We start from the raw sequence: 20,977 nt of genomic DNA, 5'->3' as shown, positions 1-20,977 counted from the left end.
TTGATCACAATTGATATTGAAATACTATATCCACAGGTAATAATAATTATAATAATAAAAAAAATAACTATTGAATTACTTATTAAATTATATATATATATATATTTAATGTAATAATTATTATAATAATGAATATAAATATATTACTGTTATATATATATATAATAATAATACAATTTTTTTTTAAAAAATTATTAATTGAAAAAATCAAATTATACAGTACTTATGAAAAAACATATTTGATATAAGAAAAATAATATTTATAAAAATATTTATCTAAATTAAATATTTAATTATTTTTTTATGTTTACTTTTTAAATATGTATATAATAATCATATAATGATATTTAATATATATATAATATTTACATAGCTGTTGAATTAAAAACCGTGTAATATATATATATATATATATATATTTATTTATATTCAATTAAATTATAACAGACAATTTTAATATTTTTTTAATAATTATTTATTTTCATATATACAGGTGTATAGCGTAATTTTAAAACATTTTTCAAAAATAATAAAATCAAATATAATTGTGTAAGGTCATTTAAAGGATGAAACCATAAAAAAATATCTCTTTGTCTACCAAATAAAATTTGAAAAAAACTAAATTTAATTGGAAAAAACCGAATTTTTCTACATTTACTCACACACACACACACACACACACACACACACACACACATACTCACTCACTCACTCACTCACTCACTCACACACACACACACACTCACTCACTCGCTCACTCACTCACTCACTCACTCACTCACTCACTCACACACACACACACACACACACTCACACACTCACTCACTCACTCACTCACACACATACACACACACTCACTCATTCACATATTAATACTTTTAATTAAAAATAATAATAATAATAATAATTCTATAGCCATATACCTATACTACTGGATATCAATGGTAATATCACTACTTAATCAACTTTATATTATACATACTGTCCTTTAAGTATTCAAATAGTGTACACAACTATATTATCTCTCTCTCTCTTTATTTCTTTCTTTCTCTCCCTCTCTCTCTCTTTCTTTCTTTCTCTTTCTCTCTCTCTCTCTCTCTCTCTTTCTTTCTTTCTCTTTCTCTCTCTCTCTCTCTCTCTCTAACCGATTAAACAGTATATCCCAATAACCCACAATCCCAACCTCCATACCATATCATACATAACTTGAAAAAACAAATAAACAAGGTTTTTTGGTACATATAAAATTTGATAGTGATATGATTTTGACAATTGATAATATATGGTATTTTATTTGATTATATTTAATATGAGTGTACAAAACGTGTTTTTTTTGTGTGTGACTGTATGTCGACTTGAATTTAGTTTGCGAGAGTTGAGTGTATCGTTTAGGACTTAGCCTTCATATTACATTTCTGTCCTCTCAGAGTGAGTGAGTGAGTGAGTGAGTGAGTGAGAGAGAGAGAGAGAGAGAGAGAGAGAGAGAGAGAGATAAAATAGATGGTAATAATAATAATGAGTTTGTTTGATATCATTTAAGTTAGATTTTTGACATACAAATAAAAAAGTTTGATTATAAAAACTATAACCACTGGTGAATATGATATTATAGTTTGAAGTTTTATTTTGTGTGTATTTATTTTTAACGAGATTTGCATTATATTTTTTTTGTTGGTTTGTATATTGTGTTTATCACTGACTATACTGTATTACTAAATAGATTTTTAGTTCAATAGCTATTGACTTTTTAATATACTTTTAATATCATATAATTGGCCCAAAATTTTTTTATTATTACTGTAAATATAACAAAAATCAGATTCAATTTAAAAAAAATATTATTTATATATACTATTTTGCAAATAATGTTTATTTGATTTAAACAATTGAAAAATTACATACAATTTTGAATAACAACTAAAAATTTAGTACTAAATACATATCATATAGTAATAATAAATAAATTATACAAAAAAAAAATTGAACGATAAATATTGACTACAATTTAGGCGATACAGTGTTTCAAAAATAAAAAAAATGATAAAAATAAATTCATTGATAGCTAACAGAAAAAAGTAATTAAAAAAATAATTTGATTTGATTTTAGATGATTTTTTTTTTTTGATGAGTCGACAATACATATCCATCCATTCATCCATCCTATCCATAGATATACATATGATATGACTGGGTGTTTGCGTTTACAGGAGGTGTCTGCCTATAACCGTTTGTATCGACCCAACAGTGCCCTACATTTGGGACAATGATGTTCGACGTCCATAACCGATGGACAGCACATACACGGTATGAGACAACAGCCACAAAAACAGCCAAACATTACCATCAGTGTGCCTAATACATAGCTCAGTATGCCGGCTATCGGTATCGTAGTGGTTGTGACTTCACCGCACTGGGCACAGGTCACTGGCATCGGTTCCTGACCAAACTCGGCCTGTCTGGCATTGTCTGGCATCCCTACCCCTGTGTGTATGTGTGTGTCTGTGACTAACCAATTAGATGAGCACCACCACCACAATCGATATGATGGGGAGGAGGACGAGGAGGAGGAAAGGTATCGATTAGATGATGATAAGGACAGGCAATGAAAAAAAACTGAGAACTGAGACAAAATTGATACCAAAATACAAATACGGTTAGTATGTGTTTGTATGTATGACTGATAATAATAACGGTTTGAATAAAAAATAATTGATTTTTTTGTTGTCGAAACAGTTTTGAATTATTAATTAATAATTTTTCAAATTAATGTATAATTAAATGATTATTATTTTATTATTATATTTTTTTTGAGTATTTCACGCACTTAACTATTAATTAACATTTATGTTAATTACAACAACAACAACAACAACTTAATAATAACCGTTTAAATGATATTTTATTTTAAAAAAAGTGTTTAATAATATCTGTAATTAAATTTAGACAAACTTTATATTCATATAAAATATATTGTTTTATATTAATAATTGTTTAATGTTTTTAATATCAAATCTATTGATATGTTTATCATATTTTATAATATCTTAATTTTGATGACAATATTATTAATAATAATTCACTTATCATTGGGTCAGTCGTCGTCGTCGTCGTCGTCGTCATCAGTAGTTTATATTACATTAAATACTAAAATCATTGATAGTGTTAAACTTGTTTGCAATTTAACTGAAAACAATACAATTTATTGGTTAAAAAATGGTCAAAATTGGCTATTTAATAGCAATTATATGGTATTTCGTGTCTATAGTAGTAGTAGTGGTGGTGATGGTGTAGACAAGTATATGACAAGTGATTTACTAATAAAACCATTAGTAGTGGACCGGGATGTCGGTCACTATCAATGTAACAATGGTTTACATCATGAATACCGATTGATAGCTGATCCTAATTATAGCGGCGAAACGTTAGCCGATCCTAACGATTGGTGGTCGACAACAACCACTAAATCCCAGGTTATCACTGATGAAAGTCATACGGAAAATAGTGTACCGTTTTTAGTCTATTTCGGTCACAATATGTTAGCCATATTCCGGACAACCCGTAAATTGATTGAACAGTTTTGGCAATTTTATCACTCATTAGATTTGTTTATTCAAATAATTATCGGTATATTTCTATTGGTTTTACTATTACTACTGGTGTTAACCAAATTGTTGGCCATTGTCTATCATAAGTCGTGCGAAAATTATGCCAAACTAACCGTAACCTATTTGGATCACCGATACAGACATGAGGGACACGAACTGACCATTAGTGAGGACGAGGAGGAGGAGGACAATGATGACGACTCTACCAAAACTACTACTGCAGATGATATCGCCAACAATATTGCCGACTATTCATTTGTGGCACTACTTAATGATTAAATTATTTATTTTTTATAACAAAAAATAAATAAATATTTATATATTTATTTATTTATAGTCTTATTTCTGTTACTATTTAATTATTAGTAATTATTTATAATTTTTAAATTATAATTACTGTTTATTTGTAACACAATTTATTTGATGATAAAATTTTTTTTTTTAGTAATTATTAATAAAAATATTTATTTAACTATTTCTATATACAATATATACAGTATATATAACTATAAAAAAATTACTAAATTTAGTTATACTATTGAAAGCACTGGTATGTTGTGTGTATGTGTATTAAGTTAGTTGTTGTTGAATATCAATCATTTTTTTTAAAAAATAAATAATTATACTATTATTTGGTCATCAAATTTTGACGACCGATTTAATCGGTCGACTTCAGGATGGCTACCAAAGCGCACACGAGTTCAATGATAACGATTGCAAAATAGACGGTAACAATGACGACAACAGCGGCCAGAATTGCTCGCACGACAAACAGCGGCCAATTGATGGACGTCTTCGTCGTTGACGGCGACCGAGTGGTCAGTTTAGTGGTGGTAGTGGTGGTTGTCGTTGTTATATTGCCGATCGTCGGCTCGTCTGAACTGGTCGTTACATTGGACGGTAGGTTAGATGTAGTAGTATTAGTATTGGTGTCCATAGTTGTCATATTAGTCGATGGCATATATGAGCTACAGTTGAATAAGGTATGGATGTGACTCTTGCACTGGTATTTGAAATATTTTTTTTTTAAAAATAAAAATAAGTTATGAAAACATCATGAAAACCGTAGTTTTTTTTGGTTATACCTGAAATTTATAGTCATCTTCACCGGTACGACACACCTGTACCACTGTATGGTTGACAATGTAAAATACGGTAAAATAGTGGCCACCAATTGGTGTACCGATAAGTATCGGCCGATACTGGTGTCGGTTACCAATGGTAAACATCGGACGCACCGATTCGTCTGAATCGTCGACTATTTTTTGGGTAATATTTATTGCCAATGATTTGTTCCGAAAGTCCCAACACTGTGTTCGGCCGACATAACCGTCATCGGCGGTCATTACCGTATAAAAGCACATCTCTGTTGTCCAAAACAATAGCAAACTGAATGACGGATTAAACAATAACTTTTGTTCAGCGGTAGTGATGTTCATCGGTGTCGACGATTGGTTCAATGATGTCGATGACGGTGTCATACTATCGTAGCTGTCTTTATCGTTAAATTCATACCAATCGACAATTGGTTCATCTGACTGACAGACAGAGAGACAGAGAGACAGAGAGACAGAGAGACAGAGAGACAGAGAGACAGAGAGACAGAGAGACAGAGAGACAGAGAGACAGAGAGACAGAGATACAGAGAGACAGAGAGACAGAGAGACAGAGAGACAGAGAGACAGAGAGACAGAGAGACAGAGAGACAGAGATACAGAGAGACAGAGAGACAGAGAGACAGAGAGACAGAGAGACAGAGAGACAGAGAGACAGAGAGACAGAGAGACAGAGAGACAGATAATTATGATATAATAATAAGTATTTTTAAAGTAATCTGTATATCATATTAACAAACAAACAGACAATAAAATTACCCGAAGAAAGCCGTAATTAAAAACATTGGACTTTTGATACAAACTGAATGCCGTCCGATATTTATTGCCCGATAACTGGTTGGGAACTGTCGACGGCGGCAATAGTTTTACAGTGAAATTTGAGTCAACTGTCCAAATATGGTCGCCAATAACCAGTACGGATACTGATAATTTGGTGTCGACTATCTTATAGAAAGTATAGCTCAGTTTGTAACCATTTGAGACATAATTAGTACAAAATCGATGGTTTTGATTGTTATTATCAGTGATATTATTAGTAGTGACCATCGATTGACTAACAATAGCTACGAAATTAGACAATCAATTATATACACTAACTATATTACTATATATCTAATCTATGAATTTATCGGCACAGGTATGTGTGATATTAAATAGCATATATATATATATATATACCTATGATAACTATGATAATCAACAATCGTATGTATATTATACGTAATACAGTCATAATTACAGTATAACTAAACAAAATATTAATTAAAATAAATCAAAATTTAGTTAATATATTAATAGAAATCTGAAATAATAACAATGTTGTTAATTTTGGTTTTTTTTTTGTTTAAAAATAAGTAATAATTCAAATACTAACTAGATATTATGTTAAAAATTTTAAATGTTTACTAAAAGTTATGCAATAAATTTAAATTTGGATAAAATTAAAATTGCATCTCGTGAAAATTTTTGAAAAAAATATTAATTTAGTTTTTTTTTTTAGTTTAGTGTTTTAGTTATTGTAATTTTTTTAATTATTTTTTTAAATATTAATAAACTAAATAAAACTAATTAATTGTGTTGTTGTTGTTACAAAATTAACTAAAATTATAATTTAAAAAAATAGTTTTTAATACAGTAAATAAATTACTAAATAATATTTGTATAGTATATTATATAATACACTATTTAATCAAAAAAAAATAATGTATAAATTAAATCAATATAATTGCAACGCACGTGCACGCGCTAAAAAAACAATTATTTAAACATAAAAATATAATTAAAAAAATATTAATAAAAATTTCAGATTATTAAAAAGTATTTGAAATTAAAACATACAGTATATCACACCTAAAAAAAACTTATTTTTGTTTAATGTATTTGTTTCTTAAAAAATTAATAATAAACAGTAGTTTTATACCGTTTCTATCGGTCACTGTTGTCCCCGATTACTGGTGGCCACGACAACGACATAGGGACAGACAATCAGGCAAACCGGTAGTTAATAATAATAATAATAATAGGTATTTCCTAATTAATACCTACAATATGATCGCTGACGGCATTACCCGACCAACCAATGTTAGACGGGCTTACACTTTGATGGATGACCACGTGGACAGTAGTGATGATCATATTGAACACATAGTTAACCAGTCGTTAACCAGATTTGTTCGGGCAATAACCCGAATACCTGAACTATCGGTACTGCCGGGTACGGCCTGTATACTGATGGTCGACCAACAAGACAATCAGATATATGCCGTAACCAACGAGCACGTGGTGGGCGAAGCTGTCCACTGCGACCTATATTTACCGTACTATCTCAATCATATATCGTTAGCGCGTGCACGGGTTATGTATCGTGAACCGTGGCTCGATCTGGCATTGTTGACCTTTCCCCTGGTTAGCATACCGAACCTACCGTCCATTCAACAGTTTCCCGAAACTATTGATCACTTAGATTTTGGCGATCCGGTAGTTTCGTTGGGCGTACCGGCCCGTAATCAAGTTGACGACCAATACGTATGGAATATCGGTTTGGTTACCTGTCCGGACTGCTCGGGCGACAACTATCTGGTCGTAACGTTTCAAAATAATTTCGACAATACCAGTCGACTGACTGTCCAATATAATGCCCAAGTGGTGCCCGGTATGTCTGGCGGTCCGACTGTCAGCCTAGACAACGGTGATCTGCTGGCCGTACACAGTATGGGCTATCTATGGTCGCGTGTGTTCAACGGTGTGTCCGGTTATGATTTAAACGGTTAGTTATTTAGATACTTGTGCAGCAGCGGCTTATGTATGTGCACTTAACGAAAACAAAAAAAAACAAAACAAATATGTGATATATACTCTATGTATATAGATTTTTTGGACAGAGCCTGGACTAACTCGGCACAGTTACGTGATGACCGGCTCCGGGATCATCTGATGATGTTGACTCTCGATCTACGACTGATGACCAGCAATGATGGACAGACCTATTATATTGAATATCGTAAATGTTTGCCTACTATAGCTACGTATGCTATGTTTGGTTTTTTTTTTAAATAGTGTTTCCCAATAAAAATAATAAACAATTTTATATATATATGTTTTTAATGTATTTTATTTTATCAGTGAACAACTCGAGTCTAACATCGGTTACATAATGGATATCAATGGACTGGCAATTGAATCGTTGGATCAGTTTATGTGGTATCTGTACGATCAGTTGATGTCAGCTGATAATGATAACAATGATAGTGGCGGTGATGTTGTCTCAGATAGTGGTGGTGTTGTTGTTGTTGATGTAACTGTTGCCTACAATTCCCAATTAACTGATAGACATATTATACAATTAAATATCATTGACAATGATTTACAAAATTTACTGATTAGTCAATTGTGATAAAAATACTATATATATATATAAGTTTACTGTATATACACTGTATAGACACTGTACATGTATTGATTTTTTAAAGTGTAAAATAAATATATCAATCAATATTATAATTATATTATAAACTATTAATATATAAAAAGTAAATTATAAGTAAGTTTTATTCAATTATAAAAAAAAATAAAAATAATGTTTGTTTTTTTGTAAATAAAATAATAATTAGTTTATTTTTATTGTAATTATGTTTTGTAATTTTGTAATAATTTTTAAAATGTTTTATTATTAGATATCAATTATATATATATATATATATTGATATTGAAAACAAAAGTAAATATTAATAGTTAGACAAAACAATTTAATAATTGACTATAAACTACATATATGTATATATATTTAATACCTGTATATATATCTATTACAACAGTAGTAGATGTAGAGTAAAATTTTTGTTTGTTTTTTTGGTCACCAAACCCCCCCTCCCCCTCCACCTAACAACAACAACAAAAATTATCCAATACGTCTATATCTGCCCAGATAGGTACGACAATTGGGACACCGGTGCTCGACATCCTGTGTCATTTCAAGCATACACGGTATGAGACAGCAGCCGCACCAGAAACCTAGAATACAGATACAGGTGCCCAGCACATAGGCCAGCAGACCGGGCGCCGGACGAGTTTCGGTTAGTACCAGTGCGTCACAGTGGCCACAGGTTAGCGGTACCGGATCGGGTCCCAGTTCGGGTGTTACCGTTTTGAATCGCTGGCCAACTGGCATCGGTAGTTGTTGTTGCTGTGGTTGCGGTTGCACTACGACTACCATAGGCTGCTGTGGTGGTGGTGGTTGTGGTTGAACTGCTTGTCCTCCACCTTCTCCACCACCTTTTGGACTAACGGTTTGTTGGGCTGATTGTTGGCCACTATTGGTTACGGTTACTGTCGGCGATTGTGGATTATTTTCATCACCCATTGTCTGGGTCTATATGTATGTGTGTTTGTCTATCTGTCTGTCCGTCCAACGGGTAATGTCTCTACCAATCGGGTAATAGTTATGATAGTAGGAGACAATCGAAAAAAAACCAAAAATTCAATACAAATTTATATTTAAATGTAATAGTTTTTTAATAAAAACTTTTTATATCAGTAAAAGATTTTTTTCGGTTAAAAAAACGGTTTGAAATGCTAGCTTATTATTGTTATCATTAAATAATAAATAATTTTTTATAAATAATATACTTATACCTTAAACTTATATATATCTTTGACAATGATTTTTTTTAAAAAAAAATTACTGATTAGATAATTATTGTGACAACAATTTGTTTATTTTTATATATTTATCTGTATTATTATTATTACAATATATTTATATGTACTGTTAATATATACAAATGTATACTGTAGTATAGATTTATAGATTAAATAAATATATCTTATTATTATAATTTATTATAAACTAACAAAAAATAATGTAAATTATAATTTAGTTTTTGCTAATTAATAATTTAGTACTTATATTAAAAAAAATAAATAAAAATAGTTTACAACAAAATAGGTTTGAGATCCAAATTAACAAACAATTTAAACAATTGACTGTAAAGTATTGTATATATCTATTACAATAGTAGTAGATGTAGAGTAAAATTTTTGTTTGTTTTGTTTACACCCCCACCCCTCCCACTAACCTCTACCCCGGCAAAAAAAATTTATCCAATACGTCTATATTTGCCCAAATAGGTACCACAATTGGGACACCGGTGCTCGACATCCTGTGTCATTTCAAGCATACACGGTATGAGACAGCAGCCGCACCATAGACCAAGTATACAGATAACGGTGCCCAACAAATAGGCCAACAGACCTGGCGCCGGACGGGTTTCGGTCAGTACCTTGGCGTCACAGTGGCCACAAGCTAGCGGTACCGGATCCGAACCCAGTGCTGGTGCTACCGTTTGGAAGCGCTGGCCAAATGGTTGTTGCGGCTGTGGTTGTGGTTGTGGTTGCGGTTGCGGTTGCGGTTGCACTACGGCTACCGGAGGTTTCTGTGGCTGTACTACAGGTGCTGATCCACTAGCAGCAGGTGTTTGTGCTCCTCCTCCTACTTCTCCTTCACTACTTTTTCGGCTAACGGTTGGTTGGCTATCACTGGCTGCCGCTGCCGATGGCTGTGGATCTGTTTGATCAACCATTGTGTGCGTCTGTCTGTCTGTCTGTCTGTCCAACGGGTGTGATGTATATCCAATCGGGTAATAGTTATGATAGTAGGAGACAATCAAATAAACAAACTAAAATTCAATACTATTTTTTTAGTATAACTAAAAATATTATATATATATATATATTAATATCGGTTTTTTATAACTAAATGATACCCAACAACAACAACAATAAAAAAACTGTTTGAAATGTTTGCTTTTATTTTTGTGTTATTGTTATTATTCAAAAAAATCTTTAAAACAAAATTAAATTGATTTATTAATCTCGTGTTATAAATAAGTAATTGTTTTTATTTTTGATTATTAAATAAATTATTATTTGTACTATAAATTTGGGTAATTTTCAACAAAAAAATACTAACAATCAATAAATGTTTGTTGTTTTAATAAGCAAAACATTGTTGTTGTTGTTGTTGTTAATTAATTACTTAATTAAATAAAAAAAACCTAGGACCTAAAATTTAAACAAGTTTTAAACTTAAAAGTTAAAAGCTATGCAAGAAATAAACTTACAATAAAACACATTTACATTATATTTTATTGTATATAAAAATTTTCGGTAAATAATGTTTAAACAATAATTGGTTTTATATTATTAATATAACAAAATTATTATTTCAATATTAATATAAATATAAATATATATATATATATATATATAAAATCAATTAAAACTATAATACCTTTTGTTTTCAAAAAAAAACATTTTTTCATATTTAATATAATTATTATTATTATTATTAAATATTGTTTAATTAATTATAGTTTTCAATTAACATATATATTTTTAAAAAAAATTATTAATAAACAATTACAGATTGAAAAAAAGTTTATTTTAATACATACTGTATATATGTATAAAAAATAAAATTAAACACAAATTCAATATATTTTTAAATATATTGTAATATTTAATAATCCAAATGAAAAATTAGTTTACAATTACTAAAAACTAATTTAAATTATTAAAACAATTTTTATTAACAAATATTATAATAGAATTCATAATATAATAATAATTAATTATAGTTTTTCAGCAAAAAATTTTTAGACAATACATTGTATTGATTTATTTGATTTATTATTTTTTGTTTTATCATTATATCCGTTTGTATCGACCCAACAGTGCCATACATTTGGGACAGTTATGGTCGACGTCCTGAACCGATTGGCAGCACATACACGGTATTAGACAACAGCCGCAAATACAGCCAAACGCACACAACAGGCCACCTAATAGATAGCTTAGTAGTCCGGGTACGGGCTGGGCTCTGGTAGTTACATCACCGCACTGGGCACAGGTCACTTTAACTGGTTGCTCACCAAACATAGCCTGTCTGACATTGGATGTCATAATTATATGGTGTGTCTGTTATTTAATGGGATTTTTTTTTTGGGACACTTTATGATTAAAAAATTGTTATAAACAGTAAATTGTTGTGTGTTTGCAGTTTAAATACACCGACACATACATACAGTATAAACACATACATACAGTATAAACACATACATACATATAAACACATACATAAAAACACATTGATATATAAGGATATTTCCCATATATGTATTTATTAACTTCCCTTTATTTTTTTGATAAAATTTTTTAAATAATTGTAATTGTTAAATATTATAATTAGAAATAAGTGTAAAATTAATAATATAGCAATAATAGCAATAATAATAGTAATAATACCATTTATAGATTTTTCATTATCAATTATTTATACATTACATTATCATTATGTAATGTATAAATTCATAATTTATATGTTTATTATATTTAATATACTAATTATTATAAATAATTATTATTTTTAGTTTTATTATTATAAATACAAGCTAGAAATATATTTCTAATTAATTTTTCAAAAATAAATTATAAATAAGTTATTTATTTATTTTTATAAACTAATTTTATTCTAAAATATATATATAACAAACAAAAAAATAATAATATGATCTAAAATAATACTAAATAATGATTTTTAATACAATTTAAACACTGATTATATTTATTTAGTAAAAATTATTTTTAAAAAATAATAATAAACAATTTTATGATCTTTTATTGACTATTTTTTTCTATTTAATCTACAAAAAAAATATTTACTAATTTATACAACTAAATATCTACTAAACTTAAGAAAATATCATTATAAAGATTTATTTTTTTTAAAAAATAGTAGCTTTACTAATATTTTAATAATATTTAAATTTTATTTAAATTTAAATTTAAATTATAATATTTAAATATTTATTTTTTAGTATTTATCATTTACAAATACTGTATATATATATATATATAATTTTTATTCATTTAATATAAATGTAATATTAAATATAAATAATTTATTATTATTTTAATTATACGTTTGCATGTTTAAGTATATACAGTATATTATGAAACTTTGTTATTTTATTGTGATTTGTTTGTCTCTGTGAGCCATATATTATTAATTATAAGTTTATTAAATATTATTATTTGTTAATCAAAAAAAAAATTATTATTTTAATTATAGATTTGCATGTATTATAGATATTATTTATAAGTTTAATAATTATAATAATATTTATTATTGCACCTAATTATTTTTTCTATAAAAAAATATAATTTAATTTTGGTGCAAATGTTCACAAAAAAATATATTGAATAATATATTGTATTTAAGATAATTAGATTTCGAAATAAAAAAAATTATTTATAAATATAAACATTATTTTATAATCAAAGTTATTGCAATAAATTATATATATTATAAATACAAAACTAATAAATTATTAAGTAATTTAAAAAATATATATATAATTATAAATATTTAAGTCTTGTTTATTTAATATTATATAGTTTTAATAATATGTATAACTAATATAAACTAACAAAATAGTATAATGATATAAATCTATTGTTAAATACTTTAATTAATTAACTAATAAATTAATGCTAAATGTTTTTAATATACTAAACTTAAATCAAATAATAAATACAATATATATATATAAATGTATATTTTATTTTATTTTTAAATATTTAACAAAGTTTCAAAAAAAACATTACATAAAATTTAATACATAAATTTATTATTTTTTGTGTTATAAATTAAAAAAATATATATAACATAATATTATAAAAAAAATTATGAGCAATTATTATAATAAACAATTTGCAGACAAATTAGTCAAACATTTAGGCAAATGTTATTTAATAAATTGCAATCGCATTGATAATAGTTATTCAAACGGCAATATAAATCGTAAGAAATTATTAATTAATATTTCCATAAAAATTATTACAATTATCAGTATTTGTCGTATGGTTGGCCTATTTGTTGGTATTGTTGATAATGAAAAAACTAGTAGTCATAGTCGTCATCGTAATCAATGGCTTATCAATCAGTTATGCGATTTTACTTATCTGTACGGAAATCGTCAATTGATTATAACATTTGTATTGAGCGGTCAAATGGTTACAAATATCGGTTCATATGTCTGGCTGTGGTATGAATTATATGATAATAGATATATGTATGGATTAGTTGATCAACTAATAAATCTATGCAAATATAGGGCATTATCATCATTGAATAATACTAATATTATCAAAAAAATAGTTTACTATCTAACTGTACTAACATTTCCCAATAGTCGATCAAATTGGCTAAATTTTTCTGTATCATATATGCTAACAAATTTACCATTAATTATGGACTATATTGGCACCGGTAGTAGACAATATGGTATAGGAAACAACTATAGTTTACCTAATATATTGGTCTGTCTAATCATAACATGGATTGAATTATTTAATGCCCTAAACTATTTGCCAACAATTATTGTTATTATAATAGTCTATTGTATATTATTGGCCGATATGTTTGCTCAGTTAAACAAACAAATTAAGTCAATATTAGTATCGAAAAAAATATTATCAAAATATCATACAATCGATAGATTGATATCACTGTCTATTCATAGACATAATGAACTGACAGTATTAGTCTATCGGTTCAATCGTTTGCTATCAAAATCGGTGTTTTTAATGTATACTTTTGGTTCAATTAGTCTACTATTGATACTCAATCAGATACAACATCGACAGTCGACCATAATTTATAAATCATTAATGATTATACCGTTTGTATTGATTTTGTTGATGAGTTTGTTTAGTGGCCACTTGTTTGCCAAAGTGTCTGAAATGGCCCACAAGTCATACGGTGTAATGTTTTCACTGTTAGCTAATCGCAGGCATCGGCTAACGTTAGGTCAGCGCTTGAAATGCAAGACATTTATCGGACGACTCAGTGGACCCGCAATTGGTTTCTATTGTCTATCGCTATTCCCGATCACTAATTGGGAAATCATTCAACTGATTATGATTTGTGGATCTAACTATATGATTATTGTTAAATTATTTTAATATATATATATATATATATATATATATATAATTAATAGTCTTAAAAATTTATTAATTAATTATTACAAAAAAAATAAACTTTAAAAATGTTTAAAGTAATATTAATTCTAAATATAATTTAATTTTTTTTTAATAAAAAGATAAAAAAATATATATAATTAATTTCAAAAAAATATATTTGTTAAAAAATAAGTAATAATATTTTAAATAACATAGTTATATTAATATTTGTAATACACATAAATTTATATAACATAATAATGTATAACAAAAATAATATACAGTATTTTTCCTATTTTTCAACAAAAAGTGCTTTTAATTATAATTTATAAATATTTTAGTACTTTTTATTTAATATTAAATATAATTTTTTTTAATAAAATGTTTGCATTAGTCATATGACAAAAACTAATATAAATTAGCATAAATGGTGATAATATAGATCTATATTTAAGTATATATATATGATAAATAAAAATTAATGCAAAATAAAATATAATACAAATTTAAGTCAACAAAAAAATTATGAATTATCTAATTAATATTAAAATATTAACGAAAAAAACTTTATAAAACAAATTAATATAAATATATATTGTATATATATATATATAATTATAAATAATAGTATTCATTAAGTAAACAAAAATATAAATTAAATATTACTGTATTATTAAAAAAACAATGGCTAATAAAAAATATTAAAAAATAATAAAATTGTAATTAAAAAAAACCAAGCCAAATAAAACAAAAAAACTAAAAATAAATTACTAAACATATAAATAAAATAAAACATGTGATTATTTGGTTGTAATTATATTACAATACAGTATTTAGTAAACATTGTTTACTTTAGGAATAAATAAATTGAATTTTTTCGTTTACATAAGTTTGCAATTTATATTAAAATTTTATAATATAATATAAAACTATTAATTTCGTGAATAATTAATATCGTAATAATATGAATTATATATATATATATATATATATATATATATATATATATATATATATATATATAATGAAATTAAAAATAAATATTATAAATGAATAATGAATGTAAACATAAAATTTAACAAATAATATTTTTTATTATCAACTATTATGAAACATAAGTCAAATAAAAACAAATTAAATAGTCATATAATAAAAAAAAAATCTAACAATAGTTGTGTAATAACAATATATATATATAAAAAAAAACTTAAATCAAACATTTTCCAAATTATAAATAAGTATTAATAATAATACTAATAATTTGTCTCTAATTGTAACAATAATTATTACTATTAGATATTTAAAAAATGACAAATTATTATAATAAACAATTTACTCATAAACTAATCAAATGGTTTAGTAGTCGTAGTCTAATAATATGCAATCGCATTAGCGATAGCTATATGTCTGGTACTATAAACCGACAGCAATTGGCCAGAAATATCTGCATAAAAATTGTCTCATTTATCAGTATGTGTCGTATGATTGGCTTATTACTGGCCAAAGATGATATCGGCCAACAATGGCTGATCCGTCAGCTATGCGATCCAACCTATCTGTACGGTAGCCGACAATTGATTATAACCTATGTATTGGTCGGCCAATTGGCCACTAATATCGGTTCCTATCTGTGGCTATGGTATGAGTTACATCCAAATCGATATTTGTATGAATTTATCGATCAACTAATCAATCAATGTTTGATTAAAACATCAATGAATAGTATTAATAGATTGAAGAAAATGTTTTACTATTTAATACTATTGATATTTCCCACTAAATCTGTCTATTGGTTTCTATTTTATTTGGTATACATTAGTATGAATATACCGGTAATCTATGGCTACTTTGATCGGCACTTACATCACTATTGTCTGACAAATATTATTGTATGGCTGATCATCGCTTGGATCGATATCTACAATGTTTTCAACTATATATTTACAATATTTTATCTATCGATAGTCAATGGTATACTAATTGAGGATAATTTTTCTGATATTAATAGTGAGATTAGTTTATGTCATAAATCATTGTCGAAATATCCAATAAAGAGTAGATTAATGTCGGCTATTGTTAAACACCAGGAGATGACTGTACTGATCGATCGATACAATCGATTGATATCTAAAGTTGTATTTTTAATATATATTTTCGGTACAACTGATGCCCTATTATTACTCTATCAGTTACATCATAAGCAATCAAATCAATTATATAAGTTTATAATAATTTTGCCAATATTTTCGCTATTTTTATTCATTATATACGCGCTATACCTGTGCGCCAAAGTCCAGTCAATGGCCCACAAGTCATATCCGCTGATGTTTTCACTGTTAGCTAATCATAGCAGACATCGGCTAACTATAGGTCAGCGCATAAAATGCCAGTCATTTATCGGACGACTCAGTGGACCCGCAATTGGTTTCTATTGTCTATCGCTATTTCCGATCACTAATTGGCAAATCATTCAACTGATGCTAATGTGTGGATCTAACTATATGTTTATTGTTATGTTATTTTGATTTTATTTTGATTTATTTATATAAATTTTTTTTATTAATTTATGTTAACTAATTTAAAAATATATATTATAATATTCATATCAATATTAATAATTAAGATTAAACATAAATATTTTTTAATAATTTTTGTTGTTGTTTATTTAAAGATATGTAATTTTTAAAAAATATTTTTTTTTTAATTGTTTTAGATATTTTTGTTTTTTTAGATGTTTTTTTTTTGTTTCTAAAAATAAATATTAAATTTATTGTTAAATTATATATCAATAATATTATAAAATTGTACATTATAAATGTAAAATATTAGCAATATTTTCAATAATAGACATTAAAATTACTAAAAATTTATGCAATAATATTTGTTTTTATAAATATTTACTGAATAATACTTATTATTTTTATTATTACAAAATTTTTTAAAATTAATTTCAATATACTGTAGAACTGTATTGAATATAACTGTAAAATAAATTAAACATTTACTATAAATAAATTAGAGAAAAAAAATAATAAATATTTATTGTCAAACAAAAGAAATATAAAAATACTATACTAATTATATAAATAAATTTAAAAAATGATTTTTTGAAAATAATATAATATAATATTTAATATAGTTTATTTGTTTAGTATAAAAATTATATTAAAAGTCTATATTAGAGTAATTTATACATTAATTATCATATATTTTATAATATTTGTTAATATTAAATAAAGTCAAATAAAAATTAAATATTAATTTATAATTTATTTTGAAAAGGTTTTATTTGTAGTTTTTTTAATAGTATATAAATGAATGTTATTACAACTATTTGTTAAATTTAATTGTATTACTATATTTTAGTTGACTTTTATTTTTTAAAACTTGATATTAACAAATATTATTGTTAAAATTTATGTTTACTATTATTTTACATTTATAATATTTATTTTTTATTATTTTTAATTACAAAAAAATCATTTAATTTCTAAGTTAATAAATTTATTTATAGTACTTTTTATTTGACTAAATTTTTATTTTTTATTAGTCATTATTATTTTTTTTATTAATGTTTAACTTATTGAATAGTTTTATTTACTTATATATATTATCAATTTATGTTATTTAATTTTACATATTAATTAAAAAATTTATTAATAATTATTTTTCAACAATTAAAAAAACATTTTATTATCAATCAATTAATTATTTTAGTAATTCTAAGATTGTTTACATTTGTAAATACTAATTATAATCATTTTAAATATATATCTAATTTATTATAAAATGCTATATTTATTATAAAAGTTTAATTAAAAAAGTTTTTTTTATTTGATCTTTAATAATTTAATAATAAATTATAAAACTAAATTATGTTTACTTAAAATTTGACATTAAATAATAAAAATTGATAAAAAATGAATATAAACTTTTAATTATAATTAATTTTATTAAACATTATTAATATTTATATCAAAAAAGCATACAAAAAATATTTAGATAATTAAATTAATCCGACAATAAACTTATAATTTGCGCCACAAATCATAAAAATTTGAATGATTTGCCAATTAGTGATCGGGAATAGCGATAGACAATAGAAACCAATTGCGGGTCCACTGAGTCGTCCGATAAATGTTTCGCATTTCATGCGCTGACCTAACGTTAGCCGATGTCTGCGATTAGCTAACAATGAAAACATTATTGGGTATGACTTGTGAGCCTTAGCCGGCACTTTAGCGCACAGGTATAACGAAAAAAAATAAGAAACAAAAATTAAAAATGCTATTAAACTAATTAAAAACTTATAGATTTGATTTGACTGTCTATGATGTGTCTGATAAATGGCTAACAGAGCACCAGTTGTATTGAAAATATATAACAAAAATAATATTTTAGATATAATATGATTGAATCGATGGATAATTATTGTCATCTCATGATGTCTAGCAATAGCCGACATTAATAATCTATTGATTGTATATTTCGTCAATGATTTGTTTAATAATATTATCTGTTTGTTAATACCAGTTATATTATTAATTAAAATACTAACAATTACTAAAATAAGTACAAATAATATATACAAATAGTTTATAAAATTGTAAATATCTATCCCCGATGTTATCATACATATGATTATGTTTGTCATACTATAGTGTAGGTCGACATCAAAGTAACCATAAATTAATGGCACATTTATGGCTATATATACCCAACAAAATATAAACCAACAAAATAATTTATTGGGAAATCTTATGATAATATAATAGTAGTAAATTTTTACAAATAAATCAATATTATTGAAATGTGTTATAGATTTACATTCAGTGATCAAATCATCGATAGCTGAATATAAATATTTATTATCATTTAACTCATAACATAGCCATACATACGATCCTAAATTATAAGTCAATTGTCCGATCAATATAAATGTTAGTATCAATTGTCGATTTCCGTACAGATATGTTGGATCGCATAGCGTACGGATCAACCATTGATAGCCATCAGTATTATCGTTTGTATTATTATTGTTTTCACTATCAATAGCGGGAACTACTAATAAGCCAATCGTACGACACATACTTATAAATGTAATAATTTTGATTAAAATACTAATTGCCAAATGTTTACGGTTTATATTGCCGGCCGTATAGCTGCCATCAATGCGATTGCAATTAATTAGATAATGATTGTCTAACCATTGGACCAGTTTATCAGTAAAATGTTTATTATAGTAATTGCTCATGGTTAGTAATAGTTGTTAATAAATAAAAGTATAAATAATAATTTATTTTATTTTTAATACAAATAAATTATTAATATCATTTTTTTTAGTTTAATTTAATTGATCATTAAATAAAATAATAAAATTTAATATTAATAAATCGATTATGATATTAATTATTCTATATTTAATTCTATAACTATTATTTGACAACTATGTTGTAATAATAATATTTTTTATTTTTAATATTTATTTCTATTAATGCTCTGTACTTTTAATTTAAATTATATATAAAAATTATATCATTCAATACTAGTAATGAAAACATAAATATTATTTATTTTGTTAATATTTATTGTACTTAAAAATATTTTCGATTTATTTATAAATATAAGTTTAATTAATTTTATACTAAAATGAATGACTATCTAAATAATGATATAGATATTTATAGTGAAATTAATTAAATATTTTATTATATAAATAACATTATTAATTATTATTCATTAAATATATATAAAACAAATATTATTCGCATAAATCTATTCATTAGTAATTTTAATGTCTATTATTGAAAATATTGCTAATAATGTACAGTATCTATCATTTAACAATAAATATAATATTTATCTTAATACGATATTATAAGCAACGAAAATAAAACAATGAAAACATTTAATTTAAATTATATATCAAAAACAATATTTATATTTATGACTTAAATAAAATAAAATCAGATTCTGTGATAGACTAGACTTTAGTATAAAATTTTTAAAAAATATTTAATTAATTTCAATATACAGTAGAACTGTATTGAATATAACTGTAAAATTAATTAAACTTATACTATAAATAAATTAAAATAATTTTTTTTTAAATAAAATATCTATTGGCAAACAAAAAAAATATAAAAAATACTGTACTAATTATATAAATTAATTAAAATAAATGATTTTTGAAAAATTATAATATAATATTTACTAAACTTATATTAATAGTCT

At 25.4% G+C, this 20,977-nt stretch overlaps 6 protein-coding genes across 6 annotated transcripts; 1 reads left to right on the top strand and 5 right to left on the bottom strand.

The window, feature by feature from the left end:
• Positions 1 to 2,012: 2,012 nt before the first annotated feature.
• LOC128954619 (lipopolysaccharide-induced tumor necrosis factor-alpha factor homolog) lies at positions 2,013 to 2,743 on the bottom strand. Its single transcript, XM_054300225.1, has one exon. It carries the CDS (start codon positions 2,471 to 2,473, stop codon positions 2,219 to 2,221), a length of 255 nt encoding a protein of 84 aa, XP_054156200.1. The 5' UTR covers positions 2,474 to 2,743; the 3' UTR covers positions 2,013 to 2,218.
• Positions 2,744 to 4,263: 1,520 nt separating this feature from the next.
• LOC128954851 (uncharacterized) lies at positions 4,264 to 5,767 on the bottom strand. Its single transcript, XM_054300456.1, has 3 exons — positions 5,480 to 5,767; positions 4,691 to 5,143; positions 4,264 to 4,608 (listed from the first exon to the last, which is right to left on the bottom strand). The coding sequence occupies exons 1-3, from the start codon at positions 5,765 to 5,767 to the stop codon at positions 4,264 to 4,266; spliced, it is 1,086 nt and encodes a 361-aa protein (XP_054156431.1).
• An 865-nt stretch (positions 5,768 to 6,632) lies between these two features.
• On the top strand, positions 6,633 to 8,114 carry LOC128954840 (uncharacterized). The gene is made up of 3 exons (XM_054300445.1): positions 6,633 to 7,487; positions 7,590 to 7,746; positions 7,844 to 8,114. The coding sequence occupies exons 1-3, from the start codon at positions 6,770 to 6,772 to the stop codon at positions 8,112 to 8,114; spliced, it is 1,146 nt and encodes a 381-aa protein (XP_054156420.1). The 5' UTR covers positions 6,633 to 6,769.
• Positions 8,115 to 8,589: 475 nt separating this feature from the next.
• Positions 8,590 to 9,256, bottom strand: LOC128954608 (lipopolysaccharide-induced tumor necrosis factor-alpha factor homolog). Its single transcript, XM_054300214.1, has one exon. The coding sequence runs from the start codon at positions 9,078 to 9,080 to the stop codon at positions 8,619 to 8,621; it is 462 nt and encodes a 153-aa protein (XP_054156189.1). The 5' UTR covers positions 9,081 to 9,256; the 3' UTR covers positions 8,590 to 8,618.
• Positions 9,257 to 9,804: 548 nt separating this feature from the next.
• Positions 9,805 to 10,399, bottom strand: LOC128954597 (cell death-inducing p53-target protein 1 homolog). Its single transcript, XM_054300203.1, has one exon. The coding sequence runs from the start codon at positions 10,297 to 10,299 to the stop codon at positions 9,817 to 9,819; it is 483 nt and encodes a 160-aa protein (XP_054156178.1). The 5' UTR covers positions 10,300 to 10,399; the 3' UTR covers positions 9,805 to 9,816.
• A 973-nt stretch (positions 10,400 to 11,372) lies between these two features.
• LOC128954631 (lipopolysaccharide-induced tumor necrosis factor-alpha factor homolog) lies at positions 11,373 to 11,769 on the bottom strand. Its single transcript, XM_054300236.1, has one exon. The coding sequence runs from the start codon at positions 11,678 to 11,680 to the stop codon at positions 11,426 to 11,428; it is 255 nt and encodes an 84-aa protein (XP_054156211.1). The 5' UTR covers positions 11,681 to 11,769; the 3' UTR covers positions 11,373 to 11,425.
• Positions 11,770 to 20,977: the final 9,208 nt, after the last annotated feature.

Source organism: Oppia nitens, unplaced genomic scaffold (genome assembly GCF_028296485.1).
Source record: "Oppia nitens isolate AA-2021 unplaced genomic scaffold, nextdenovo-longstitch-racon4-pilon3 scaffold12_pilon_pilon_pilon, whole genome shotgun sequence".
Lineage (NCBI taxonomy): Eukaryota > Metazoa > Arthropoda > Arachnida > Sarcoptiformes > Oppiidae > Oppia > Oppia nitens.
Note: the sequence above shows the minus strand (reverse complement) of the source record. Positions and strands in the feature narration are given on the sequence as shown.